Source organism: Penicillium argentinense (genome assembly GCF_028826775.1).
Source record: "Penicillium argentinense strain IBT 30761 chromosome Unknown utg000010l_segment0_segment0, whole genome shotgun sequence".
Classification (NCBI taxonomy): Eukaryota; Fungi; Ascomycota; class Eurotiomycetes; order Eurotiales; family Aspergillaceae; genus Penicillium; species Penicillium argentinense.
Genome location: NW_026622669.1, coordinates 2,016,525 through 2,043,171, shown reverse-complemented (window position 1 = coordinate 2,043,171; position 26,647 = coordinate 2,016,525). Strand labels below are relative to the sequence as shown.

Genomic DNA, 26,647 nt, shown 5'->3' with positions numbered 1-26,647 from the left:
CTCCTACAAATACTCCTCTACACCTGTATTGTGCATTGTAGTAATCGCGTTTCTGTTCCTGCGAAGTACAACATGGCCTTTCCGTACAAGAAAATCATCATCCTGGGGGCCACGTCCGGTGAGTGGAGGTTTTTATTGCAGAAACCGGTGCTTAGCTCTCTGGAGAGCAAGCTCATCAAACACTCGTATAGCTCTAATAGCTAACTTATTCTGAAGGGATCGGTCACACGTTGGCGGAACGATTAATCCAGAACGGCAGCTTTGTTATCGCGGTTGGTCGTCGCAAGGAAAATATTGATTTGTTTGTGCAGAAGCATGGCCCCGCGAGGGCCGCGGGTATCCAGTTTGATGTATGCAATCTGGATGGAGTCCAGCAGTTCGTGGCCAAGTAAGTCGATTTGATCTGTGGACTTTGAGTAACATCATGGGGTTATTCTGCATTAGATGCTGACCAGAGGAAATTCGAACCTGCCAGTGTCACCGCTTCTCACCCGGACTTGGACTGCGTCTTCCTGAACTCTGGCATTCAGCGACGATCTATCTTCAGCGAGCCTGAAACGATCGACATCGATAGCATTCAGGAGGAACTTACGGTGAGCAGACAAATAGCCCCAACTCTCTGCCGGCGTCTAACACGGACTGATATAATTCGGGTTGCCTAGGTCAACTACACCTCCTACCTTGCTCTGACGAAGGGATTTCTCCCTTTCTTTCAAGCAAAATCGGATATGCCTACATCGTTTATCTTGTAAGTGCGCGCGCGAAACTAAGGAAGAGAACCATTCTCGCGCAGCATATCTTATACTTGTTTCACTACTGACAGATTGGTGCCTCATCTTGCAGTACATCATCAAACCTCGCCCTGGTCCCGATACTTCGGTGCTCTAACTATTGCGCCAGCAAGGCAGCCCTTCACCACTGGATTCTTTGTTTACGGGAACAGCTGAAGGGAACTAGGGTCAAAGTGGTTGAGATATTTCCTCCTTTGGTGGAAAGTAAGGCCTCCTTCATACCTTTCTTTTTTTACTATCATAGCTATTATTTTCCCTTTACACTATCCAAGAATTTGCTGAGACTGTATCTTATAGCCGAACTTCATGACGCTAAACACCAACCCGACATGACCAAAAACCGACCGCAGGGGATTCCTGTGGACGAGTTCGCAGACGAGGTAAGCAAGCCCCTTGATTTTCTTTTGTCTAAATTCAATCGAGTCTCCTATTTTACCTAGAATCTTTGATTTCCATGCTATCGGTGTATTGTTGACTAATTCAATCCTATTCGTTGCGTATAGGCTATGCAGAAGCTCATCGCCGGCGACGACCAGATCCCAGTCGGTTTTTCGAGAATTGCATTCAATGGCTGGGAGCAGCAGCGGCAACAGGCATTCGGGAGGGTTGTGGAGATGATGAGGAATAGCGCTAATTGATGATATACAGTTGCACTAGTATATGAGTCTTTCTTGACTCTGTTTTACTAAGCAAAGGTACTACTCCGTGTTATCTTTAAAATCACAATGCAAGACTTCATATTCTTTGAGATTTACAGATCCAATCAATCTTACTAAAGCGCTTTCTGCGCCATGCCTAACCCCGGTGGGGTTTGCTTTGATGGCGCGGAGGGCAGATTAAAAGTGGAATTAACCAAGGTAGCGCCGATGTATCGCACTTGGCCGCTGTCCACAACGTCATTCAGTGCCTTCATTATCTCCTCCCTTGTATCTGGGGCACGTCAACGTAGGTCCCTAGCCGACGGACACTGGATTCAAATGCTTCCAAGAGTGTCCCACTCGACTGACCCAGTCTTCTCCGTCGTCATAAATTGCTGCTCGAAAACAGTCATGATATACCCATACATAAAAGTCACCAAGATACAGATAGCGTAATAGCAAAATTAATCTTAGTATCATTGTATTCTATCCAGACAATAGTAGGATTGTGCAGGCTATAAGCCTATCTCTGGCCTCATCATGGTGTAGTGGGCTCCAGGCGCCGGCACAGGCTAATTTGAGCGGATATCCGCTGGGAGCAGTGGCATGCCTCCGACCCCAACATGTATGTAACGACCTTAATAGATGCCCGGGATCAAAGAGTACCGAACACGGTTTTTGATCTCTCGATAGGCACCACCGTACTATATGGCGATTAATGCGTCAGAGACCATCAAAAGAGATATGTTAACTAGTAAGAAACAGACTTACTCTCTCGCTCATGTACTGATCCAACACAGGGACGCCACGAGAGGCGAAATCGTGAAAGAAGAAGGCGAAGGTCATTGCACCGAAGGCAAGGCCACCGCAAGTCAAAGCATATCCAGTTCGCCAGATTGTGTAGGCTCCATAATTGATGTTAGTGGCGAGTGAGAAGAGGCCACCGCCGTAGGGCTTTCCTTGGTTCTTAGGGTCCTGTTTGAACGTCTTGCGCTGGAATTCCGATATCGCTTCAACTAGCAGGCCAAGAGAGTACGCCCCAACTCCGACAGCAATCAAAGGAACTGACAGTGTATCAAGCAGGCTGTTCGATTTTGGAACGGATGCAGCCGAGGAGGTCAACGTCCAGAGCGACAGGAGGGTGTTCACAGTGTTGAAAACGGTATTAAAGCAGGCAACAGCGATGCCAGAGCCCACGTCCATAGCTTGTTCGGAGACAAAGACAATGTGCACTACCTGCTTAAGGCTGCTACCCAGAGCTAGAAAATTGACCACCACATAATAGGGTTGTAGGCCGGAGATCGCTGCAGGGTAAAGTAGTTGCGATGAATGCACAGGATGGCCGCCGAGCTTCTCAATCAGACGTGTACCCCAGCCCCGATATAACAAGTTGTGTTGCCACAGCACATCTGCCATACGGAGACACACAAACAAGCCTTTGCCCACGGGGGAAGACTTCTTGACTCGGGAGACATTATCACGTAGCTCTTTCGGTGCCATGATGAGGCTAGTCAGCTCCAAGCATGAATGGTAGATCAAAAACCAAAATGGTTCGAGGAGATACAACAAGCAAATATAAGTAAGAGGCGTCTTAAGTAGAAAGGGAAATACGTGTCCAAGGTTCCCGTCGGCCACTATCTCGTCGTTGAAGCCCGTGGCTCGGGGCCAAATGTGGCCGAGGGCCGATGTTTAGTAATGTTGGGCTGGGAGCTTGGGAATTTGGTAACCATAATATGAACCCGCTAATTTACACAATTACCGAGAGCCTGGAACACATCAATAACTTCCTACCATAAAGTCGAACTACCAACAAGTATCTCTCATTCACGAAACAATTTCGCTCAGGTTCGCCCGCGGAGCAAACTGCTGGCGGAGCGCAACTAGTTAGCGCCAAAGAAACTTATCTAACGATGCGTCTGTCTGTCCCGCTCCTGACGCAGCGCTCGCCCTACTCACCACGAGCTCTGCCTTGATTCAACTGGCTTGATTCAACAGATGCGGGTGACTGTGGCGACTTGGGGAAATGTTAGACGAGAACGCTCTTGCCGCGTGAGATGCTTGGTGCGCAAGGAATGAACGCTCATAATAAGTGCATTTTAGAGAGTCGCGCCGTTCAGCTCCTCTACTACCGGTCAATAGACTCATCGTTGGTCTGGGAGACCCTGAAGGAAGGCATTGTGGTCCCATTTACTCCTTTGCAACCTATTAAATGAGCAAGGAGTGACAGCGAATGAGGACGGGCAAATGCTTGTACGTATGCATGACGTCTGTCGAGGAGAAAAAGTTGATTAGGCTCAGGTGCATATCACAGCTGTATGATTTCCCACTTCTGAGTGAAGCGCAGAATTTCATGTATGAACTCAAGGCTGCAACTACTGAAGCCAATATACAAACGGCTAAAGATGGAACAGAAACTACAGTAGAGAAAACATTGGCTAAGTAAATCAAGATTTCAACGATCTTCACCAGTCATAACGACTTAGCGTCCCCTTATTCCGGCATCCATCCATCACGACTAGGTACGAAACCCTCAATGCCTGAACCATATTCCTCCCAACCACGGAATTCAGTTACATATTACTGGCTGCTTTCAAATATATATCCTCTTTCCGGCCAAACGTCTCCTCAAACACCTTTGGAGCTCTCACGACTTTGAAAAAGTGTACATCGAGTGCCCACTTGCTATTCAGCGCGGTATTAATAACCCAGTCCCAACCCCGCCCATCTAGCGTAACTTCCTCCAAAACCTCAATTCCGAAGTCCGGTCGTAGCTGCGACACATACGTCAAGATCACAAAAAGTACGTACTGCTTTAAGACAGTCGCCAGATGCTTGGGCGGGAGATAAGTCCATAGGACACGAAGTGCGTGCGCAACCGTCAATATATGAGCGTTATAAAAGTCGAAAGACCTTTCCATGTCGCCATTACTGAGTGCAATAAGAACTGCTAGATCGCAGCACTCCTCAAATTGGCGTATAGGGTCAACCACTTGCCAAGCATTCCAGTGCTCCCGTACGACGTCAAGTGTTGCCGCTGCGTAAGGATATCAAGGTTAAGTATCCCAGGCTCCGAGAGAACTGAGTCAAAGCGCGAGTCCTCCCGGACACGCTCGATCACTTCAGACAGCGAGGTGGTTTTGTACGTTGACTTGCCCACGGATGGGTGGTCAAGTAGGGTATGCAGTGGGTTATATTCAGTGCACCCCTGACTGAGCGCTTGGGTTGCTACCTGTGGGCTGGCGAATTCGTATGCATATGCTAAATGAATAAAGGGGTGGCCGACTTTATATCTGGCGAGAATGGCATGACGTCAAAATCACGAAAGGTCTTTGGCTAAGTAGTAGGTGACTATAGAATTAGAAGTGTCTGGAAATTTTCATAGAGAGATCTGAAAGTGTCCAACCAAAGTGAAAGAATATACGAAGTCCACTAGGTGGTACACAATTGCCTCCGTAGTTCCGCAAATCTGGCCAAGTATTGGGGGAAACGGAGAATGCTCCTAGGAGCGTTGAATCCACGATAAGTGTAATTGTCCAGTTGAACGATGTTCACTAGATACATCCTGCTTGCAATGGGAAAGATCGCCAAAGAAGTGGCAAATTTTACGAAGCCCACTCTTTGACTGAAAGGGAAAAGCTCTACAGGGGCCGGGCTAGCGTGTCGCGTTTTATTGAGCCTGCTTACTCAGGCCTGTTCTCCTTGGAGGGGATTAGTAAGCAACCCAGGGATCGCTCAGGTCAGGCTCAGTGAGCAAAAGCGGCGAGGGGGTGAGCACTAGAACGGAAGGAGAGCGCCAAGAGTTGGCGGACATTATCCGGTGTATATGTATGCATGTCTCTGGAACTGGTATGTATTTGTGGCTAATAAAATGTAAGATCGTGAGGGTATTATTGAATTCGCATATCACTGCATCACGGTCAAAGATAACGCCATCAATGGTTCTTGTGGAAAAATGAGCTGGTTGATGCCGACGCATACGCAGCAGGAGGTCAGTAAGGACTCAGATATCAATCATTCGATTCCCCACAACTTGACAGTCCGATCATGACCGCAGCTAGCAATCCACTTCGCATCATCACTAACATCGGTACTGAGGACATTGCCCGAGTGACCGCTCAGCGTCTTCACCAGGGACCAATCATCAGCACTAAATACATTCACGTTCTTGTCGAAGCCACTGGACACAAAGAAGGTTCCTGATTTCTTCGGCTGGGGTGGCTCTGGAGCAGCCTCAGGAGCGGGTGAAGCACCATCAATATCCATCTCGGTAGATGGCAAGTAGGATGCCGCCTCAGTTCCCTTGTACCAGCGCAGATCAGAGACAACACTCTTGTGTGCACCAATTCCGCCCGTATTCCGCACTTGACGCAGATCCCAGCACTTGACCCAACCATCTCCGGAGCCTGAGAGAACTCGGTAACCATCGACGCCCCAGTCCAGGCCGAATATCTCACGAACGTGACCCTCGAGAATCATGATCGTGCGTCCAGTTCGGAGATCCCAGATGCGGCCGATGCTGTCCAGTCCACCACTAGCCAAGAGAGATCCGTCATTGTTAAAAGACACCGCATACACCTCCCGTGAGTGGCCTTCTTGAAGTTGCAGTTCTGTCGTAGTTTCAACATCCCACAGTCGCCAGGTAGTATCGTAAGATGCCGACGCAGCATATCGTCCAGACGGGTGGAACTCTGTCCGACACACACGTCCTGAGTGTCCAGAGAGAGTGGCTAGGGGCTTGTCTTTGTCCAGAGCCCAAAGTTGAATGTCTCCTTCGCCACCTCCGGAAATCAAATTGACCGATGAAGGAGAGACATTGGACTGTGGCAGTGTCGCGCCAGGGAACCAAGACAATCCTCCGACACGATCTGAATGTCCCTGGAAACTCGCGCGCTCCTCCAAGTTCGGTACGGAAAGCAACTTGATTCCTCCAGCCCAGTTTCCAGCCGCAACAGTTTGTCCATCTGGAGCAAAGCGACAAATACTGACAGGTCGTTCTCCTGCAATTTGAGATCCGTACAGATCAAATCCAGCGAGCTTCTCTTTGATAGCTTTGCGATGCTTCACGTGTGTGCGTAGTGGGATTGTCGACTCCTCTCTCTGACGGGCAACGCGGGCCTTTGCCCGTGGCAATGAATACCGTGCCATATCCTTGCGCGCTTCCAGCAAGGCATCCGTACCTTCCGTGTAAAATTCCTCTTGCTGCTCCACCTCTTCTTCGTCAGGCTCCTGCATCTGAATGTCGCCATCGCCCGCCGTCCGTTCTGAGAGATCGGTCAGGAGCTCGCGCAAACGGTCTCGTCGGTCTACCGGACGTTCGCCGAAGAGTGTGATAGGTTCCCCGAGCTCTCGTAGTCGTGCGCGCACTCGATTGTCATCCGTCGGTACGGCCATTGCGGCGGCTCTGCGTTTACGCTCGAATTGCGATAGAATGGCGGAGGCCCGCTCTGCCGGGATGCCGGCGGCGGAAGCAGGGATCTCATAGTCCTGATCGGTAGCTAGTTCGTCATGGTTAGTGGGCTTCCCAGAGGGACTGGTTTAACTTGAGGTTGGCGAACTTACGCAGATCAGCAAGGTCGATGCCCATGTCGGTGTCCTGTATAAGCATTTATTTTAGCTTGCCATCTAGTCGATCAAGGCTCAATAAACGTGCTGCGACCCAAGCATGAAATTTCATCTTGCTAGAGATTGCGAAATACGGCTTGGGTGACAGACGCGCACTCGAGGACCTCGCGGGGACAGGACAGCTGCATACCTCCTCGGCCTCCTCGACATAGGCCTGTCGCGACGGGTGCATCATCTTGGCGAATGAGAGGCTGACCGCTGGCCAGCGCACGAGTTGAGGAAAGGCGGATTGAGGTGTTGTGTGGAGTGGGATGCGGTCGAGGGATCAACGCGGGTTAAGAAGTTCCTCCGATTTGAAGTAGCGGGCGGCAGAACTGATAACGCAGCAAATTTCATTAACTACCGACTGCCCCAAGGTACAATATTGTAGACAATCGCTACTACGAAATAAAGCAAGGAATTCAGAATAACAGCGCCTGATCACTGACACATATACTGTTCTCACACACAAACACTCAGATTTCGTACTACCCCAGGGTACTGTTGGAAATTGCCCACGCAGCCCCCAAGCCTAAAATAGCAATGACGCCAGGCGGTCAATCGCGATAAGAGCAGATTGGCGGTCTTATCCGCCTGGATCTCTCCAGCTGCGCTTTTTCCCATTTTGCATTTTGCAGTTCATCTCCAAACTTCGTCAGTCTCCTCTTTTCCCTCCGATGTTCTTCTGGCTCTAGTGGGAAGTCCACCTTTCTTCCTGCGATGCTTGCGCCAGTCCCCCGTCGAGCCTGCAGTTCAACCTGCAGCCTCCAAATCCTGCAAACCGGGGTGCGCTTGGCTTCCACGAACACCGGCACATTCACCACCAAGTTCTGCACCAGATCCGCCTCTGTTTGGACCTCGCGCGCTTCTCATTATATATATACACCTATTTCCGGACGAAAATTCTTTCACTCAACCGCCAGCTGCGCCAACAAACCCTCGTCTCCCGCCGCAGCCGCAACTACATCCGAGCCGCGCATCTCCTATCGGGTTGCCGTGTCCTCATCGGGAAAAGGCCGACGCTTCCACCCCCTCAAAAATGCCTATAATTTCGATCCCACCCTCTCCGACGTGATCGGCGTCTCGAAAGACAAGAGCCCGGTCGCCAGAAGAAAAGCACGACCGGACAGCGGCGAAGATGCTTTCTTTGTTAGTCGCATCGGCTCCACCGCCACGGGCCACCTGCCTTCTTCATCCAGGGATTCGGAGCCTGTCGCGTTCGCCGTCGCGGACGGTGTTGGCGGTTGGACTGAGAGTCGAGTCGATCCGGCCGATTTTTCGCATGGTTTATGTGGGTATATGGCGCAAACTGCACTATCTTGGCACGAGCCTGCCGACAAGTTACGGCCAAAGTCGCTTCTTCAAGCGGGATATGATCAAGTTGTTGCGGACCCGTCTGTCAAAGCTGGTGGTAGTACGGCTTCTGTCGGAATCGCATTGCCGAACGGAAAGGTCGAATTGGCTAATTTGGGTGATTCGGGCTCGGTATTACTTCGTCTTGCGGCGGTCCACACCTACTCGACGCCTCAAACGCATGGATTTAATACACCTTACCAACTCAGCATTATCCCGCCGAGAATGCGCGCGCAAGCTTCCGTCTTCGGTGGTGCCTTTTTGGAAGACTTCCCCCGCGATGCGGCTGTTACGAATGTCCAGATGCAGCATGGTGATGTCCTCATGCTTGCGACGGATGGCGTGTTTGATAATCTGAATAATCAGGACATCCTGAAATTGGTCACTTCGCGCATGATCATGGCGGGAGCCTGGACGGCGCCCGATAATGGAGCCGTTGGTGTTTCCGAGAACCTGGGAGCGTTGACGATGCCTGGTGGACTTGCTTCTGCGTTTCCACCTCAGTCTCCGTCCGCTCCGAATGCGGAGGAGATCCAGCGTTTGGAGGAGACGCTTACATTGCAGTCCTTGGTAGCTGCATCCATTTCAGGCGAAGCGAAGCTTGCCAGTGTGGATTTCCGTCGTGATGGGCCATTTGCAAAGGAGGCTCAGCGATATTATCCCGGTGACTACTATCGCGGGGGTAAGGTCGATGATATTTGCACATTGATCCTTGTTGCCGTGGACGAGAATCTCAAAGAGCACTAGGAGTGCTATCCTGCAAGACTTTTTCTTTCCCTTCTTTCCTATATCATGTCTTTTGTTTGCTCCTCGTGCATCGGTGGCGCTGGTTATTTGATATTCGGTGAATGGCATGGGTAGATGGCATACATACGGCCATTATATTGTGGATGGATTCATTCGGTTTACTTATGGCGTGATATCCTTGATGTGATTTTGATAGACTTTGACAACCCCCATCCCAGTGTCCATTGCAAAACGGATTGGGATTACCATATAGAAACAGGCATTACCCTTGCATACAGATCAAGGGGTTCTACCTCTGCATACCATAATGGATTTTTGATTATGACGGATTTACACTTACTTCCATGTAGTGTTGCTTTCCTTACTATAGTTTTTTCTTAAAAAAGCGCAGTGCCAAGATGAGCGAATAAGCAACACTCCTTGCCAAACCATAGAAATTGAAGGCTCTTTCGTCAATAATGCAGGACAGCAAGCTCCATATATAAATGCACCATATTCAGGAAGAAAATAGAAACAAGGAAAATACGGTGAAGTGAAGGTAGTTTTTCATTCATTGACAGAAACAAAATCGCTGGTTTCGTTCCAGCTCCAATAAGAACACAAACATGACAACGTGGAATGTTTTGGGCGGATTTTCACGGCATTCCAAGAGAAATAAAACAGTTGCACGATTTCGAAAACACAGATTGGAAAGTAGAAAGGTCCCAACCCCAAACCTGGCCACGTAGAAGAAACAGTGGGGTAGTAGCAGCAGCGACTTGAGGTCAAAAGAAACACATCTCAGGGAATCAAGTGGGATTGCAGGAGTACAGGAACAGGTAGAACGCGCTTCGTTCAGGCACTAGCCTCGGTTGTCCCCTTTTCCTTCTCTTCGGCAGGTTTCTCGTCAGTCGCAGTAGCAGGCTCATCAACGGTCTCCTGTTCCTTGTTTTCGACCTTGTCGGTCTCCTCCTTGGATTCGGCCTCTGCGTCCGGCATGGGGGTATCATCATTAGTAGTCTTAGTCTCGGGCTCCTTCTCTTCCTCAGTCTCCAACTTGGGCGTATCGGCTGCATCTTCGTCCTTGGCCCCGTTGGCTGTGCTCTTAGCACCATCGCCGGGGGCATCTGAGTCCAAGACAGCCTTCCAGTTGGAGAGAATCTTCATGGCACGGGGACGGAAGCCAAAGTCCTCGTCCCGCGGAATCGTGTTGAGCTTCACAATCATCTTCAGAACCTTGTTGATCTTGGTAGAGCGGATAATCGAGACCTCCAGATCAGCGTGCTTTTCGAGCTTGTCGAAGTAGCTGGCCATCGTAGCCATCTCGTCCTCTTTGGGAGGCTGATCGCGAGAAATGAAACCCTTTTGGAGCTTGTGACGCAGGAAGAGCACTGTATCATTTGTTAGCAAATCAATTCATTGTCATCAAACAAAAGAGAAAGCGCATTGCTAGAACGTACCCTCTTTCTCCTTCTTCTTCTTCTGTTCCTCCGGATCCATGGTCTTCTCAGACTCCTTGGCGGTAGAGGCTTCCTCCTCACTTGCAGCGGCAGCGGCCTTGCCCTTCTTGGGGGCGGCCTTCTTCGTCTTGCTGGCGGGAGTCTTGGTCTTTTCCTCGGCCGGAGCCTTGGGAGTGCTCAATTTGATCTTCGTAGCAGTCTTGGGAGTCTTGGCGGGCTGTAGCATTTGGATCTGTTAGCCATTACATCTTTGCGATGCGACAATTCTGACAAGAATTAACTTGCCTTCTCAGTCTCGCCATCGGCATCATTCTTGCGCTTCTTCGCGGAAGACTTGGGCTTCTTCGTGTCCTCAGCATCTTCCATCTCCACATCGGTCTCGGCGCCCTTGCTCTTGCGCTTAGTCTTCTTGTTCTTTTCGGCCTTCTCGGCCTTTTCCGCCTTGGCCTTGGCCTTTTCAGCCTCTTTCTTCTCCTCCTCCTCAAGCTCCTTCTGAATGGCATTTTCGTGTTCTGCGAGAAGGTTCTTGAAATATGCTAGGTCATTGCCTTCCGCGGCAATCTGGTATGCGCCGAGCAGGCTTTTAGACTTGTTTTTCTCGGAGACGTCCTTCGCCTCGGCGGGTGTCAGGGGTGTTAGGTTGGAGTTGACAATCCACGCGCTGTCGCAAAACCATTAGTACGAGTCACAGATAAACTTTAGATACGCAGAGCTTCCGGAAATAACTCTCGTAGATGCAGGGCTAGTACTTACAATTGGTTCGTGCCAAAGAACATTACTGGGAAGGTACGCTCATGAGCTCGCTTGCCCCCATCCGCGTAGTCCTCTCGATAAGTCCCATCTTCCTGCATCGCAGTGACCGGGCGAGTCTCCAGAAGATCCGAAGGAAGCATCTCTTCGTCACAGATGATGGCGGGCCACGGCGCGTAGCTGCGCAGACGCGCCAGGTAGTACTCGCCGGGCTTTGCGTTCATCTGGGTAATGCGAGGCATGGACTTCTTGCGGTTCAGCTTCTTCTCGCCAACGCCGCTAGATCGTCGGCGGTCCTTTGCGGACTTCTTGGTAGACGCAGGGGTTCCATTCGTCTCCGCGGCGTTCTCGGGCTCTGCGGCGTCGGCAGCATCGTCGCCATTGTCCTTGTTGTCCTTGGCATCAGTGGCTTCCTCGGAAACGGCATTCCGATCGGCCGCTTCGGCCTCCTTCTTTTCGCCGGTCACATTGGCGTTTTCTAGAGAAGAAACCAGTGGGTCAGCAAATGTCTGGTCGCACAGAGACAAGACGACCCGGACCGGGTCGCAGGTTGGAGTGGAAGCTCCAGGTATAGGAGGTAACTGTATCAGCGATGGGTCTTCGTACCAGTTGGCTTATCCTCAATGCTTGAGGGGTTCTCAGGCGCCTTGTCCACAGACTCCTCTGCGGGAGTTGGCTCAAGCTTCTCTGCGGTCTCCGGGGGCGCAGTTACAGGAGCGTCTTCGGCCATGATGGCGCAGTGCAGTAAGTCAGTAGTCGAATTGGAAAAGCGTCAGTAATTGGTATGTTGGTGGGTGGGAGGTTGGAGGGCAGGTGGCCGAGAGATGTGGAGAAGGAAGAGTCGCGCAGGTCGGATCGCGGGAAGAGACGCGTTGGGTCTACCTGCGGGAACGGGAACAACCACAATGACGCCACAACTCCACGGACTGCAACCACGACTGGATACGGCCACGGCGGGGTCTGCTATGGTCTCAGTGCCCACGACAATGGATGGCGGTTGTATCAGAAAAGCAGAATACTCGCTTGAGCAAATTCCAGCCAACAGGTCCTAGGATTTGGCGTGTGCGCAAGCTCACAGGAGAAACACAGCGTCAGATGATGACCGGAATAGGTTCCACGGTCCTGGATGAAGATCTTAAGCCGTCGCCTTTTGAGGTCGCTGGCGTCACTTGGTCTGGAGAAATACCTGGGGCTTTCTGTATGATTCCGACGCGAATTTCGATAATTTCTTAGCCCCCAAGAGGCCCGCCAATAGACAGAGCAAGACATTTCGAGTCGACACGCGGTCTTTTGATTTGAAGCCGTAGGCAAACTTGGCCGTTTAAATGGAGGTGGTCGCAAGATCCGCAGTGCCTAGTTGCATATTGTATCCTCAAATGGCTGCCGTTGGCTCTCACGGGCAGTTGGTCTCAGACAAGCCCCAGCAGAGCACCAGATCGTAATCCACGGCAGTCATGGAAGCCAAGGCGCATTCTGGCTCTCATTGGCCATCAACGGTTCTTATTGGCAGCTTCGGAGTATCAGTTCCATGAGCAAAGCATACTACGTTGAGGGGGGCTTGATACTATACCAAGCTGCTTACCATGGCGCTGTCATACACCGTTCTCCCATCGCGTGGGGACGTGGTATGGCGCGTAGGTTATGAATGCCGCAGGACTTGCTCGTAGACGTGGAGGATTGAGGAGGAATGAACTGGACTCGCTGACACGACTTGGGTGAACCTTGTGAAATGACTGTGTTGGACGCAGGTCACTGCTTGCTCTGTAAGCACTCGACCCCACCACCTTCGCTGCACGTCGCCCTCCCGACCTTTGCACTACGCACGAGTAACCAAATTGCCCACCTACCATAAAGAATAAGCTTAAGTACTACTTAGCATATTTGATGAAATCAATCTGATACACTTGGCGATATGTTATCTGGTTTTGTGCTGGCCAATCAACGCTGAGGCAATACTAAGTCCTGTTTGAGGGAGGGCATTTCCTCGCCTTTCAAAAGGAGATTGATGCTTCCACACCCCCTTTATCTAAGACCACACCCCTGTTATGGCTTCGCTCAGATAATACGGGACCAGTTTTTGGCCAAAAGGTGCCAGTTTTGACGCCAAGTGCCACATAGATTAAGGTATTGATAACCTGATACCATGCGGCTGTTGTCGAAGAAATTACAATTCCCGTTAACACTTTCTACTTTCGAGTCGTACTTTGCCTTGCAAGGCATCAGCTCGCGCTATTAAAATCCATCAAAGCAGATGCCGGGATCTTGCCCATTAATGATAGTGCGGGCGCTATGTACACAAGAAATCCTGGTGCCACAAGCATGTTCAAACGCCAAAGAAAAGGGTGTATATTCATATTTCCAGTCCAACAGCAGTTCATCGACCATGATCCAGAAAACTCGACAAGCGCGAATGGGTATAATTCTCGATCTCAGGCCAACACGGTAACTCAAGGGTTCCACGACTCCGACTCATCCGAGTCCCAACCACTAGCATTGTCTGGTACTTGCAAGGACGACGGTTCCGGCTTATAAATTCGGACAAGCCAAAGGAAGTAATCTTCCACGGGCAAAAGGTTCAACAGAATCTCATTGGACCACCAGCCGAGACCGCAAACAAATGCTCCTGCAACGGCGTCGAGGATAAAATGGTTTGCAGTGGACACAATGGCAACCAGAATAGTGAAGGGGTAAAGAAATCCGAGAGCCAAGCAGAGAAGGCGACGCCAAGAAGGCAGGCGCAGTCCCAGAGATCCAACTCGGAGGCGAAGTGTTCGTCGGTGGTGAGCGGGAAGCGGAATAGTCATAATGGTAAGGCCAATCATGAGAGAATATCCAAAATGCAAAGATGGCATCGCCGCTGGTTATGTCAGACAGGGGTCGTTGAATATATCATGTCCGATGACAAACTCACCGTACTGGTTACAGAAGCGGTTTTCTGTCCACACGCTTCCTGCACCATTGACGCCATGAACGGTATCCACGAAGCCATAGGCCCGGCCCAGCTCTGCTTCAGGGCCCTCTGCTGAGGGATCGCTCAGCAGGCGGGGTGGCATGCATGGCCATAAGGTGAAGACGACAAATGCAAGAAGGTTGCAAACCGCAAGGGTCCGACGTCGGGCCTGGTATAGTAGCGGGCCTGCAGGTGATCCACTAACGGTTCCTCGGGGCTTGCCAAGCTGGGGCTCATTGATTCGATTTCGGGTAATGGTATAGTAGTATAGCCACACGAGGAACGCAATCGTGCCAGGGATATGAATGAAAGAATATATCCAATTTATCCAAGTCATCAACAGAGGGTGCCGGAGGAAGTATGCTTGAATTTTGACCTCCCAGAAAATCCCCAATGTTTCTTCCAGTCGAATAACTTGTAAGGCATGTCGTCGGGCGACATCGACGGTGTCGTCTTTTAGCGTCACAGCGGTAAAGGCGCGACCGAGCTGATAGGTCTATACGATATATTGATTAGCAGCCATCTCTTTAAGGGCCAGTCCGATACCAGAGCAGCGAAAATGTGTGGCCGAGAAGGAAATGTTCACGATGGGGCCGAGACAAACATACCCAATACACCAGAGCCCAATACCAACATTCAGCTAGAAAGGGCAGTCTCCGCAGGAGACGACTGAGAAGACGGTCTTGGAACACTGCAGTGTTTGGAGAGGTCACGCTGTAGGAAAAGCCAAAGACACCAATGATGCGCTTGTGCCAACGTTCGTCCGAAATCTGCGGCGATGGTGAAGAGGCTCGAGGGCTCAAAAGGCCATCCTTGGCCGTCGGAGAAATATATCCCGATTCGAGGGAGTCAGGTGAGGAAGCTCGAGGATACTCGACGGAACTGCGACGGGGAAATCGTCGAGACAAAGAGGCCTCAGTGGCCCGATTAATCCAGGTGCCTCCAAACAGAAGAACAATGACCACGAGCGGCTCTATAACCGCCCCTGCGCCCATGATGCGTCACCAGTATACGAGACTGGACCGGGTAAATGTGAGGATAGAGGATATAGAGAATAAACAAGAATGGAGGAAAAAAAACCGAGAGGTCGAGTGTTTCGTCGTAAGAATAGCTGAAGAGGGATCACCTGGCCCGGACTGGAAGAGTTGGGCAACCGCCCACGGTGACGGACGGCCTTTCGAGGGCAGGCACGGATGCTCGGAGGCACCGGAGACCGAATGCCATCTGGATCAGTGTACGGCCCAGCAGGGTCCAACATGGTCCAGTTGACAGGAGGAACACCCCATCCGCGCCAGGATTGGCGGATGGGGTCAAATCAGAAACCAGGATAGGCCTCGAAGCGTGCCAAGGAGTTGATCACCGCCAGCCTGGTGCGGTCGCGTGCTAGCGTACTCGCTTTCGTACGCGGCGGCAGGGCCTTAGAATCCACTTGACGGCCCAAGGTACTACATACTACTAGGGACCTTGAAGGACTCTGCCCTATGGCGGCAGTCCTTTTATGAATGGTGCAGCCTGCAGGACGCCTTGGCTTTCTCGCTCGCAATCGTATACCGAGTGGACCCGTCTCAGCCCTAACCAAACGCATAGCTTGCCCCTTTCGGATGCAGAGCCCGCCGCTTTTGCATCTAGAACCCGGGGAAGCAAAAACAAGGTGGCGGGCAGAAGAGTAAGTTCGTCAAAATTCGATGCAAGGTTTATGATCAAAGCTGCCAGTAGTACCTTGGAGTACATTACTGTCCCAGGTTCGGAGATAAACCACGCACTGTCGCCGACATTAAATGGATCAGTCACGCGGTTTATTCAATTTCACCTATTGATGGTGTTATCGACTGCGATGTATTTCAGACAGCGCATCCTGAGCGAAGAAGCGCCGAAAATAAAACCTCATTATCACAAGCTCGTGGCCCCTGGTTATTTCTCTTGGGCCTATGCTGATCGCAGAGATCTAAGCTGATCGAAATTTCGTAGAATATTTCGTAAAAATCATAATTGTATCCTTTGACCTCTACATATCATAAAGTGCTGACTTCTAAACGCCATCACAAAAGCGGCGGCATCTAAGAAAAGAACGCCCCACCCGCAAAACAAATACGTACCTAAAGGCAGTGCCCAGACAAAACCAACTGCTCGATCCTCCGATACCCACCTGGCTAGTGTCTGGGCCAAAGATCTTGCCAAGCTTCCTGCTGGCCTCGTGACGGCCCTATTGTTTTGGTCTGTCGGAAGCTGAGATTACTGATCGTCGGCCATACTTATGCATTGGTTATGCGGATCCACCTCGGTCGCGGCCGAAGTTTGTCAGCGGATACGGAATGATCGAGCCCGGCCGTCGGCATCGGAGAGTCCATCGGCCGACGGGAGACAACAAGCCTCTTAAACTCTGGGCAAGATTCGCCGGGACGAGGAGATCAATGGGGTGATCACGAAAAAGGGGAGGGATCCGCACCATCTCCGTTCCGTTCCCACTGTTCCGAGCGTGCTGAGTCCATTTACATAGTTTAATTGTCCTCGCGAAAATCCACTACGGATCAGACATGTGCCCAGGTGCTCTTCCAGGATTAGCGTATCTCGGACTCGGCCACCGGCGTCGACGAGGGCCGATCGCACTGTTTTGGCTGCTATGTAAAAAAATTTTTTCATTTTGCTAGTTCCTAGAGATGGAATACTTAGTAGGCCGAAGCTACCGCAGGGCAGTTGTAGTCGCTTATTTAGTTTTTGACGTGGCTGATGTCATCCTGAGAGAGGTTCTAATTTGAGCTTCTCCGCAACAGTGAAGTATATTTGACGTCAACCCTCACACCACTCTGCAAACAGACAGACCGAGCAGAGGTACAATGGAAATTAAACAGGTTATGGACTCTGTTCTTTGAATTATTTCAGTCCTGACCTGAGGCGATCGAATACAATTTTTTACAGCTACTCTAAGAATATATATTCCACATGTTCAACTGTTATTGATCTACAGGGAACAAGTAACGACTTAACAATCATCTTAATTACCTCCTACCATGCTCGGAGCAACCACCTCTTTTGCCGCTGCCTCCCGGCAGCTGACCCGCAACACTCCCCAGATCGCGAAGCTGGCAGCATCCACACAAACGCGCGGTCTCTCAACGAAGAACCCGGCACAGGGACTGACTCTGCTACAAGATAAGGAGAATGGCTTTGGCTTTGCGCGATCGAACCCGCGACCGGCTAAGCCTAGGAGCAAAGGTGTCACGGAAATTCGGGGACCCTACTACTCGGTATGATTTAATCGGCTTTTGTCGAAGAGACCAAGCATGCTCATACCCGCCCAGGTGATGGGAAAGCGATATCTGGCAGATGTGCTCGAGACGTAAGCACCATTCAGCCTCAACAATCCGATAGCGACGGAATCTAACATGGTAATTCAGCATGGGAAACCACGTGGATGGGCTTAAGTTTGCTGGAGGTTAGTCGAATTCTTCTCAATCGCGGCACTCTACTATGTATAATGTGCTGAAAACAGCTCCTAGGTTCCTTCTCCCTGTTTGAAGAGCAGCCGCTGCGCGAGTTGATTAATCTTGCTCATGAGCATGGGGTTTATGTCTCGACGGTATGCACCGAAGCAGCACAAAAATGTGTCTCGAATGTATCGAGCTGACATGTCCGATTGTGGTTGCCAGGGCGGATGGGCCGAGCACCTTCTCACGCACCCCGATGCCGATACAGTCTTCGACCGCTACTTGACCAAATGCAAGGACTTGGGGTACGTTACATCGACATAACTGGCCATATAGAGCATAAATGATTAATCATATCTCAGATTCGACGTCATTGAATTGTCTTCGGGCTTCTTGTCCATCCCGGAGGACGACTGGCTTCGACTCGTCGACAAAGTGCAGTCGTACAAGCTTGAAGCAAAACCGGAGTTGGGTATCCAGTTCGGCGCTGGTGGTGATACCCCTGCTTCGGGCTTGGAAGCGATCGGAACGTCAGACCCTGGAAAGTTGGTTAACCTGGGACGCAAGTTCCTGGACAATGGAGTCAAACGTCTGATGATTGAGTCAGAGGGTATCACGGAGAATGTCGAGTCCTGGCGCACAGACGTGGTCTCCAGAATCATGAAGGAACTCCCACCCGAGCGTGTGATGTTTGAGGCTGCGGATCCCAAGGTGTTTAACTGGTACGTTCGGGAGTTCGGTATCGATGTGAACGTCTTTGTCGATCATAGCCAGATTGTGCAGTTGTCGTGTCTGCGATCAGGCATTTGGGGTACCGCTGACACCTGGGGCAAGGTTGTTTCCTTCCGCCCAGAGTAAAGGAGCGGAACTTGTGACATTTACGATAAATTGTTTATAGTCCATACTTGTTTTCGAGTGCTTGGAATGACCCTTGTCCAAAGCTGCGAAAGCGGCGCCACCAAAGTGGGATGTGCTTAGTCAGTCCGTAAAGTCCGGGGAAAGCAGAAGCCCACACTCCTTCTTAGAATAGCAACTCGCGCCCGCCATGCTGTAACTGCAATCCGCAAGATCGCTTTGACCGGCAGATTATCATCCAACCTCAGTCCCTACGCTTCGATGACCACCGACCTTCACAGTCCCCGGGCGACCCATTGACCGAACGAGCCGCGCGGTGCGATCGGAATGCCTCGCGCGAGTACGGCCCCTGGGGCGCGACTCCGCTGTCGCAGAGCCTGTGACAGCTGCAAGAGGCGCAAACAGAAATGTAACGGCGAGCACCCTTGTACGATATGTGTCCAGCGAAAGAAGGAGTCAGAATGTCACTTTTCGGACCGCCCGGCTCGACTCCTCAAGCCCGAGACCAAAGACTCCACGATGTTACTCAGTGAACGGATGGTTCCCTCGCCACAGCGTGAGACGGCTATCAACCACATACTCAATTCGCTTGAGGACCAGGGCATGAATTTGGAGCACCAGGTCCGCGATGAGAAGGAGGGCACGGCTCCTGTTCCGAAAGTGGCGCGACTTCTTCGCGACGGGCAAGGGAAATTCATGTATATCGGGGACTCGGCCAGTCTGTCTTTCTTGCAGAGTGTCCGTCGCGTGGTTTCGTCGTCGATTGGTCGGTGCGAATTTACCGAAGACAATTCTCGACACTCCATGCTCGAGGCCTTCCAAAATAACCCGAGCAACCAGCCCAGTTCCCTCGTCCCACCACCCAGCAATGGAGACGCCCAACGACTTGCGCGGCAATATGTCCTCGCCACCAGTCCTTTGCTAGACCTGTTTGACCTGGATGAATTTCACCCACGATTAGCGAATTGGGTCGGAAATCCGACCGGCGATGAAGATACTGTCAGCTCCATCTTTTACCTTGTTCTCGCCATCGGCGCACAGGTTTCGAATGTCCACCAAGATGTCGCGGAACGATTCTTCGGTAGCGGTCGACAACTGGCATTTTCGGCTTTCCAGGAGACTCCTAGCATTCACACGATCCAGTCATACATACTAGTGTCGATGTATATGCTCGGCGCCTGCAGGCGTAACGGTGCATTCATGAATTTGGGAATCGCTCTGCGAGCTGCATATGCTGTGGGAATCCATCGCAAAGATGCGAATGCACTCTTCTGTGGACGCGAGCGAAGGGCGAGAGAACGGGTCTGGAAGAGTCTTCGAATGATGGATCTATTTCTATCCGCCTCTCTGGGACGTCCTCCAGCAACATCGGACTATGACCCTGACACGCGTGATGACGATATGATGGCACCGGGAGACCAACAACGAAACCTGACACCAGATCAACAGCTTTCAGTTGCAGTCATCTCCCTCTGTCGAATATTTGAACGAATCCTTACAGATGTCTATATGAAGCAAGTCATCTCGATCAATGTGGCGGAATCAATCTCAAATCAACATCGTGCCTGGGTTCGCACTCTCCCCGCTGTTCTAAAAATACAGACTGAACGACTCGACAACAAAAGCATGGAGGACAGCCTGGCTGCAGCCCATGTTTTTGGATCATATTATTGGTCTATCATCCTCCTGACCAGACCGTTCCTCGTCTTCCGCGTCGCCCAATACGTGAAAAACAAATCCGATCTACCGACGTCTTCAGAATCCAGGAGTGGCAGCTCTCGCGTCTCTTTATTCGCCGATGCATGCGTCTACTCTGCTCTCCGAGGACTCGACGTGATCAATGATCTCGGTCGATTCCCATCTCTCCCGCGCCGGCTGCCATTCCTGATAAATTCAGTGTTCAACTCTGCCGTTGTACTTGGTGCCGCTTTTTTTGCCGACTATGACAACCTCCTTCCTCTAGAAGAGGGCATGAACAAAGCCGAACGATTCCTAGGACTATTTGTCCCCCACGACCCACATGCATGCCGATTCAGTCACATTGTCAAATATCTCCGTGCTGCTGTTGGCGAGTACATCCAAAGGCGTAGCCGGCAATGGATGGATCATCGAAGCAAACAAGTCGACCAACTCTTCGGTCAGGTTGGTGGTGGCGTTGATCCTGCCTCTATGTCCTCAGCCTGTGCTGGTCATGGTGCAATTTCTACGCCTTCCGGCCAATCCGAACCACACCAGTCCCCGGATATGATCTCCCCTCCCTCTCCTGGTAAGCCCGCTGGGGGTACGACTCCATCCTCCTTCCTCGCGGCCCAACAAAAACATCTCTCCAATGGCCCTCAACCCCCTGGCAACGACGTTTGGGATTCCCTCTACAGTAGCTCAGACGGGGCTGCTGGTTTCCCATATGATGCGGCAATTTCTGCGCTGACAACATCAGGAATCCCCGTCGGTTGCTCGCCGGGCGGTACCATTCCCCCATCTGGACAGGCTCCTATCTCTGGTGGACCATCTCCGCTTTCGGATGTCATTTTCCCTGAGAATGGCCTACTCTATATGGCCGAGGATCTTCCTGTGTTTGGGATATGGGATGATGCTTGAGGTTCTATTTGATATCGTTGCATTCTGTTTATCTTTGGTAGCGGGGTGTATTGGCGCAATCTTTTGAACGGCGGGCCTGGACATTTTCTCTCAATATGTAACCTATGACTTGATGAATTCCTTATTTGGTGTGGAGTATATACTCAGAGATCTTCGAACCAGATTACTACATACAAACCCTATTTATATGTCCTTGACTTAATTGCGCATAAATACTGAAATCATTCTCCATTCCACAAGCTGTTTTTTTTTCTCAAGCGCGTCAATTCTCAACTTCATCTCGAGCACCCTGAGTACCATTCTCCTTCCTAGCCAGAATCCACTGAAACTCAACTCCCTTCGTAACCCCACCAAACTCCTCAGTATCAACAACAACCTCGTCAACCTCAATCACAAATCCAACCTCCCCAAGAATTCGTCTCAACTCCTCTTTCCCCCAACTACTCCAATAAACAGACCCATCCTTCCCACCAAGCCATCCCTCATCCGACGCGCCCCGACTCTCCGCCGTCCCAAAATTCGCCAAGAACAAACCACCAGGCTCCAGCCAGTCGTAGATTCGTCCAAGGATAGTGGACTGCTCAGCCCGCGGCAGGTGGATTATCGAGTACATTGCGAGTACGGCAGTGAAGTACTTTGGTGGGAACGCGAGGTTCATCATGTCACCCTGCACCAAGGTGAGATTATTCTCCGAAGGGACGAGTCTTTCTTTTGCAAGGGCGATTTGGACGTCGGAGATGTCGTTGCCGGTTACTCTGGTGTTTGGGCGGTTGGCTAATAGTTTGGTGCAGGGTATTCCGGCGCCACAGCCTAATTCGAGGATGTTTTGGGATTCTCCAGGACGGATAGAGGAGTCCATCTTTTTGAGGAGCTTCTGCAGGTATTCTAGTCGGGTTTTGTGGGTTGGTTCCGTCCAGGTTAGATAGGTGGTTGCCATGCTGTTGTAGGCTTTTCTCATGTCTTCTTTAATCTGTGTACTGTCGATTGGGAAAGACATCTTGATAGGCTTCTTGGGCTTTGATGGCAGTGCTGATTAATCTTATTCGTGATGATGGATAATGGAGGGGTAATTGATTGGTGGTGTCGATTTGATCAAATCGTGATTGACTTCGGCTTTCTGTGGGAAAACTTTGGTGAGCTGTTTCTATAAAGGTGACCGACTATTTGGGGATGACTCATTTAGCGCAAGGTTGCCATAGGACAATAATTGGAGAGTAAGCACGAGGTTGATTAACCCAGAGTAACCAGACATAGTTAGCCTCATCCCGGATATGAGTTGAGGAATACGATTTATTCGCCGGAAACTTTCTTCAAAACTCCCTACACCAAATGAAAGGCCCATTTCAGATGTGGATAAAACTATACCACATATAAGAGAAGGAAACTCTGCATATGAATTCTTTTGCATAAAAGCCAACCTATATGTACCATACATTATCCAGCGAGCATTGCAAAAGCAAAGAACCACTAGAGATGCTGCCGCCGCATTACTTATGAGTAGAAAACAGAGAAATAAGGAAAAGGAGAAAGGAAATTCGGGAGGCCGTCGACATAGAACACTAGAATGAAAAGAGAAAAAGAAAGACGAGGACATTCAGCCACAAACATCGTCGACGAAATTACATCAAAGACAACAAGGAAAAGAAGGATGCAAGACGTAAGAGTCACAGTTCTTGGAGCAGAAATCGACGATGGCGCTCGCTAAGTAGGTGTACGGCAAGAAAGCCAGAGTCATGGCATTCGATACGCGCTGCGTTATGTTGAGAGTTGAAAGGGAGCCATGATTATGTACGCATGTCAATTTCAGTGGGAACGAGGTCGAAAAGACACGCTGAGATATGTGTAATTCTCTTCAGCGAAAGTCGCAGCGAAGGATAGAATGCGAAAGGGGGATCAATCGCAGGAGACCGAATTATATTGGCAGATAAGGGTAGGCGGATGTTGGAAAGCGCCTGCTTAGAAGCCGAAGGGGTTGTGGGGCGCTGTTCGAATTAGCCATCCATTGCGTTGACCAAAAAGATAAAAGTAACTTACTAGCTTGTGAGAGGTTCGCCCTCAATCCTGTTGGCTGTGGAGCAAGCTTGGGGGTGCATCCGGCTTCACACCAAACCTGACTGACGGGGGAGGTCCAGTCTTCTGGGGTGACAAAGGTGTTGCCGTCGGCTGTTGGGGGATCGGCGGGACCGGAGGTGGAGACTGGGTGTAGTTGCTGGCATTGCCGAAACCGTTCATACCAGTTGGCTGGGGCTGCAGTGCTGGAGGAAGCACCGAATTCACGCCGGTTTGCATAGGCTGCTGTTGCTGTGGGAATCCACCAAAGCCTGTGGGCTGCGGTGCAACACCCTGGAAGCCAGGTTGACCATTGCTGAACGGCTGCTGTTGCTGCTGTTGAATTCCAAATTGGGACTGAGGGGTGAAGCCAGTTGGCTGGGGCATCAACCCATTCTGGAACTGATTCTGTCCCATGAAACCTGTGGCCTGAGGCTGCATCTGCGGCTGCTGGAAGCCCTGGGCAGGGGCGCCTTGCGGACCAGCCTGGGGAACGCCTGTCAACTGAGCCTGCAAAGGAGGAGGACCGAAAGTGCTCTGCTGTTGCGAGAAGTTCTGAGGGGCCGAGAGGGGGCGTTGCGGAGGCGGAGGAAGAAGCGAGTTCTGGTTCATGCTCTGAGGGGGTTGTGGGCGTTGTCTAGCCTGCTGTCCAAGTTGTGCAACTTGGGCAAACAAGCTGGCATTGGCCCCGGTTGGCTGTTGCTGTTGTTGCACAGGCGGATTTTGCACAGCGGTTTGTTGAGGCTGAAGAGCAGGAATGGTCGAAACAGATGGCGTAGGGGCAGGCTGCGCGGGTGTGGGTTGCAGAGGAGCTTGCAGCAAAGTCAGGTCTGCCATCGCCCCAGTGACTTGCTTCTGCACTGGTGCCGTGGCTGTCGTAGGAGAGGAAGGTTTGTTCGCAGTAGCAGGAGCCGGGCTTGTAGACTGCTTCGGCTGTTTTACTTCCCATGCATCGTCGTCGAAGCCACGCTGGACAGGCTTCTCCGGTGCAGTGGGGGTTGGAGGACTGGCAGCGCGTTCCTTCTCCTTTGGCTTCGAGTCATCTGCTTGCTCGAATGCCTTGGGATCAACAACATCACCTGCTTGGACGGAGGGTGTAGGCCGTCCCTTGCGGGTGTTGTTTCGCAACATACCACCAGGACCGGCAAAAAGCCCGCCGTCTTCGCCATTGCCAATGACCTCCTCACCACCAAAGCTAACATTGCGAAGCTTGGACTTCGAACCAGTGCGTCCAAGAGTAGTATCAAGGTGACGCATCACGCGCAGGATATCGCCCTCCTTCAACCCTAGGGTGCGAAGGGTTTCAGGGGTGATGTCAGGCAGGACAGACTCGTCCATTGAATCCTTGAGGAAGTTTTGCGCATAACGCTCGCACTGGTGTGGACCAACGCCAGACTTGAGGAAAAAGTCAAACCAGTCATACTCTGGCCGTTGCACAGAAGCGCCTGCGGCACCCTTGGGATCGGAAGTAGCTCGAGCCCGAATACTCGACAGGGGCTTGTCCTCGTCCAAAGAGACACCAGCAGTCCTCTCGACATACTCGAGATCCTCGACAGACATCTTGGCGACAGGAACAGCAATCTTGATACCATTGACCTTATGGAGATGAATCTTTCCATCCTGGAGGCCAATAAATTGCGCCTCGACCGTGAAGGCCTTGGTACGGTCTGTCCATTTCCTCACTTGACTGGAATCGGGCTTGGACTTGCTGGATTTGCTGTCGCGCTTTCGGTGGTGTCGCTCCGAGGAGTCCATGGAGTCGGTTCTCGGTTTGCCCATCGCTGCCTTGGCCAATCGAGCCTCCTCTTGACGATTCCTTTCCACGCTGGACAAGCCTGAATTAACGCCAGCCGGAGGTTCCTGGGTAACGAACCCGGTAATTTCAACATAGCTGCTAGGCACGACACCCTCCTTGCCATTCTTCATTCGCCGCACCATCCACCACTCCTCAGACTTGGTGTCATCAATAAGAATAACTTCGTCGCCCACTGCCACGGTCACCTCATCGTCACCTTGAGCCATGAAGTCATACAGAATCTGTCCCTTCTTCTGACCACCGCCGCCCTTTCCAGCAGCAAGGACTTCTCGAAGCCCCTCGGCCTTGTAGGCTCCAGCGATCTCGCCAAGTGCAGCCACAATCTCCGACGCAGTGTCTTTAGCTCCAGCATGGAAATCGATGCTCTTGCTAGGTCGAACCAAATCAACGAAGACATGTTTGCCTTCAATTGAGTAATGGGTCAACTTTTCCGCTGTCCACTCCTGTTGACGATCATCGCCCTCGGGGGAAATGAAGATGATTCCAGTGACCATGTTGATGCCGAGTGTTGTTGGCATCTTCTTGCGCTTGCCCATAACCTCTACCATTTCATTGATGTTGTAAAGATGGTAGCCCGAAGGCGATCGAGGTGTCAGTTCACCGGCACGGTTATAAGGAGGAGACTCCTTGACGTGTGTTTTGTCGCCGCGCATGGCCGGGGAAGCCACCTGGGGGCGAGGTGGGCGAGCAGGCTCGGGTTCGGGGGAATATGGCTCCATAGGGGTGCTAAATTGTAGCTGTTCCGATGGCGGACGCCGCGGCAGGGAAGGCGGCGGCCCTTCGTCACGGTCATCCGGTTGGTCGTGTGAGGGCCGAGGAGGCTGCGGAGGCGGAGTTTCCTCTCGCGCTGGTTCTGCATAGGTGCCAGCGGGAGCATGTTGCTTGTGAATGATATCCGCAATCGCTGCTGCGGCGGGGGTTTTGCGCGGTGTCAATAGGAGAAGCTGCAGGCGATGATTCGTACTCCTCCGCGGCTGGCGCTGTTGGTCGCTGCGGTAGGGAGGGAGCCTCAGGTTCGGCTGGGGTAGGAGGAGGGTGAGCCACTGCACCACCGGCGTGGGCAGTCTTCTCAACAAGTTCGATGTAATTTGACGGCGCGAATCCGTAGTCCGAGTTTACCCCAACCAATGTCCAATCTGGGTCCGATGTATCGTACACTAGGAGTTCGGCATCCTCGGAAAACGAGACCTCTTCGTCGGTCTGTCGGGTGTAGTCGTAGAGAGCCTTGGCCTTGTATGTCGGTTGCGCCTAATCAATTCACGATGGGTCAGTACGGCTCAATTCCTCATCACTGAGTCGCATTATGCACTGAGTGGAGCAATTGCATGCGCTTCCGAGCGATGACAGACACGGGGGACGTGGTCTCCTTGCAGCCCTCGCGTGCCCCGGGATGCTTACCTCTTCGACATAGTTATTCGGAACTAGGCCTTCCGGTTCGTCTTCATCGTCGCGGTCTGCCTTCTTCTTTGCCTTCCACCAATCATCCTCGGAGCTCTTCTCCAGGATGTAGAGCAGGTCGCCCTCGCGGATGTCCAATTCACCTTCTCCCTGAGGCTGGTAATCATACACAGCCGAGTAGACGCCGAGGAACCCCATCGTGAAGGAAAGTGCCGACGTTGCCGAAGGTTCGATCTC

At 51.5% G+C, this 26,647-nt stretch overlaps 10 protein-coding genes across 10 annotated transcripts; 4 read left to right on the top strand and 6 right to left on the bottom strand.

Annotated features, from left to right (window-relative positions):
- Window positions 1–72: 72 nt before the first annotated feature.
- Window positions 73–1,429, top strand: N7532_010454 (uncharacterized protein; the record flags this gene model as incomplete). Its single annotated transcript, XM_056622945.1, has 7 exons — window positions 73–118; window positions 217–388; window positions 476–593; window positions 663–748; window positions 844–995; window positions 1,089–1,171; window positions 1,295–1,429. 7 exons carry the CDS (start codon window positions 73–75, stop codon window positions 1,427–1,429), a joined length of 792 nt encoding a protein of 263 aa, XP_056470361.1.
- A 638-nt stretch (window positions 1,430–2,067) lies between these two features.
- On the bottom strand, window positions 2,068–2,929 carry N7532_010453 (uncharacterized protein; the record flags this gene model as incomplete). The annotated part of the gene is made up of 2 exons (XM_056622944.1): window positions 2,068–2,133; window positions 2,201–2,929. The coding sequence occupies 2 exons, from the start codon at window positions 2,927–2,929 to the stop codon at window positions 2,068–2,070; spliced, it is 795 nt and encodes a 264-aa protein (XP_056470360.1).
- A 2,511-nt stretch (window positions 2,930–5,440) lies between these two features.
- On the bottom strand, window positions 5,441–7,226 carry N7532_010452 (putative pre-mRNA splicing factor; the record flags this gene model as incomplete). The annotated part of the gene is made up of 3 exons (XM_056622943.1): window positions 5,441–6,924; window positions 6,989–7,022; window positions 7,182–7,226. 3 exons carry the CDS (start codon window positions 7,224–7,226, stop codon window positions 5,441–5,443), a joined length of 1,563 nt encoding a protein of 520 aa, XP_056470359.1.
- A 524-nt stretch (window positions 7,227–7,750) lies between these two features.
- ppmA (type 2C protein phosphatase PTC7) lies at window positions 7,751–9,130 on the top strand (the record flags this gene model as incomplete). Its single annotated transcript, XM_056622942.1, has 1 exon — window positions 7,751–9,130. One exon carries the CDS (start codon window positions 7,751–7,753, stop codon window positions 9,128–9,130), a length of 1,380 nt encoding a protein of 459 aa, XP_056470358.1.
- An 834-nt stretch (window positions 9,131–9,964) lies between these two features.
- Window positions 9,965–12,049, bottom strand: N7532_010450 (uncharacterized protein; the record flags this gene model as incomplete). Its single annotated transcript, XM_056622941.1, has 5 exons — window positions 9,965–10,500; window positions 10,570–10,786; window positions 10,855–11,230; window positions 11,323–11,797; window positions 11,926–12,049. The coding sequence occupies 5 exons, from the start codon at window positions 12,047–12,049 to the stop codon at window positions 9,965–9,967; spliced, it is 1,728 nt and encodes a 575-aa protein (XP_056470357.1).
- Window positions 12,050–13,766: 1,717 nt separating this feature from the next.
- On the bottom strand, window positions 13,767–15,264 carry N7532_010449 (phosphatase PAP2 family protein; the record flags this gene model as incomplete). Its single annotated transcript, XM_056622940.1, has 3 exons — window positions 13,767–14,176; window positions 14,231–14,765; window positions 14,878–15,264. 3 exons carry the CDS (start codon window positions 15,262–15,264, stop codon window positions 13,767–13,769), a joined length of 1,332 nt encoding a protein of 443 aa, XP_056470356.1.
- A 2,013-nt stretch (window positions 15,265–17,277) lies between these two features.
- On the top strand, window positions 17,278–18,552 carry N7532_010448 (phosphosulfolactate synthase; the record flags this gene model as incomplete). The annotated part of the gene is made up of 6 exons (XM_056622939.1): window positions 17,278–17,514; window positions 17,569–17,606; window positions 17,665–17,702; window positions 17,767–17,846; window positions 17,917–17,999; window positions 18,057–18,552. The coding sequence occupies 6 exons, from the start codon at window positions 17,278–17,280 to the stop codon at window positions 18,550–18,552; spliced, it is 972 nt and encodes a 323-aa protein (XP_056470355.1).
- A 324-nt stretch (window positions 18,553–18,876) lies between these two features.
- On the top strand, window positions 18,877–21,147 carry N7532_010447 (putative C6 transcription factor; the record flags this gene model as incomplete). The annotated part of the gene is made up of 1 exon (XM_056622938.1): window positions 18,877–21,147. One exon carries the CDS (start codon window positions 18,877–18,879, stop codon window positions 21,145–21,147), a length of 2,271 nt encoding a protein of 756 aa, XP_056470354.1.
- Window positions 21,148–21,409: 262 nt separating this feature from the next.
- On the bottom strand, window positions 21,410–22,144 carry N7532_010446 (class I SAM-dependent methyltransferase; the record flags this gene model as incomplete). Its single annotated transcript, XM_056622937.1, has 1 exon — window positions 21,410–22,144. One exon carries the CDS (start codon window positions 22,142–22,144, stop codon window positions 21,410–21,412), a length of 735 nt encoding a protein of 244 aa, XP_056470353.1.
- Window positions 22,145–23,202: 1,058 nt separating this feature from the next.
- N7532_010445 (cytoskeletal protein-binding protein SLA1) lies at window positions 23,203–26,608 on the bottom strand (the record flags this gene model as incomplete). Its single annotated transcript, XM_056622936.1, has 3 exons — window positions 23,203–26,031; window positions 26,057–26,260; window positions 26,411–26,608. The coding sequence occupies 3 exons, from the start codon at window positions 26,606–26,608 to the stop codon at window positions 23,203–23,205; spliced, it is 3,231 nt and encodes a 1,076-aa protein (XP_056470352.1).
- Window positions 26,609–26,647: the final 39 nt, after the last annotated feature.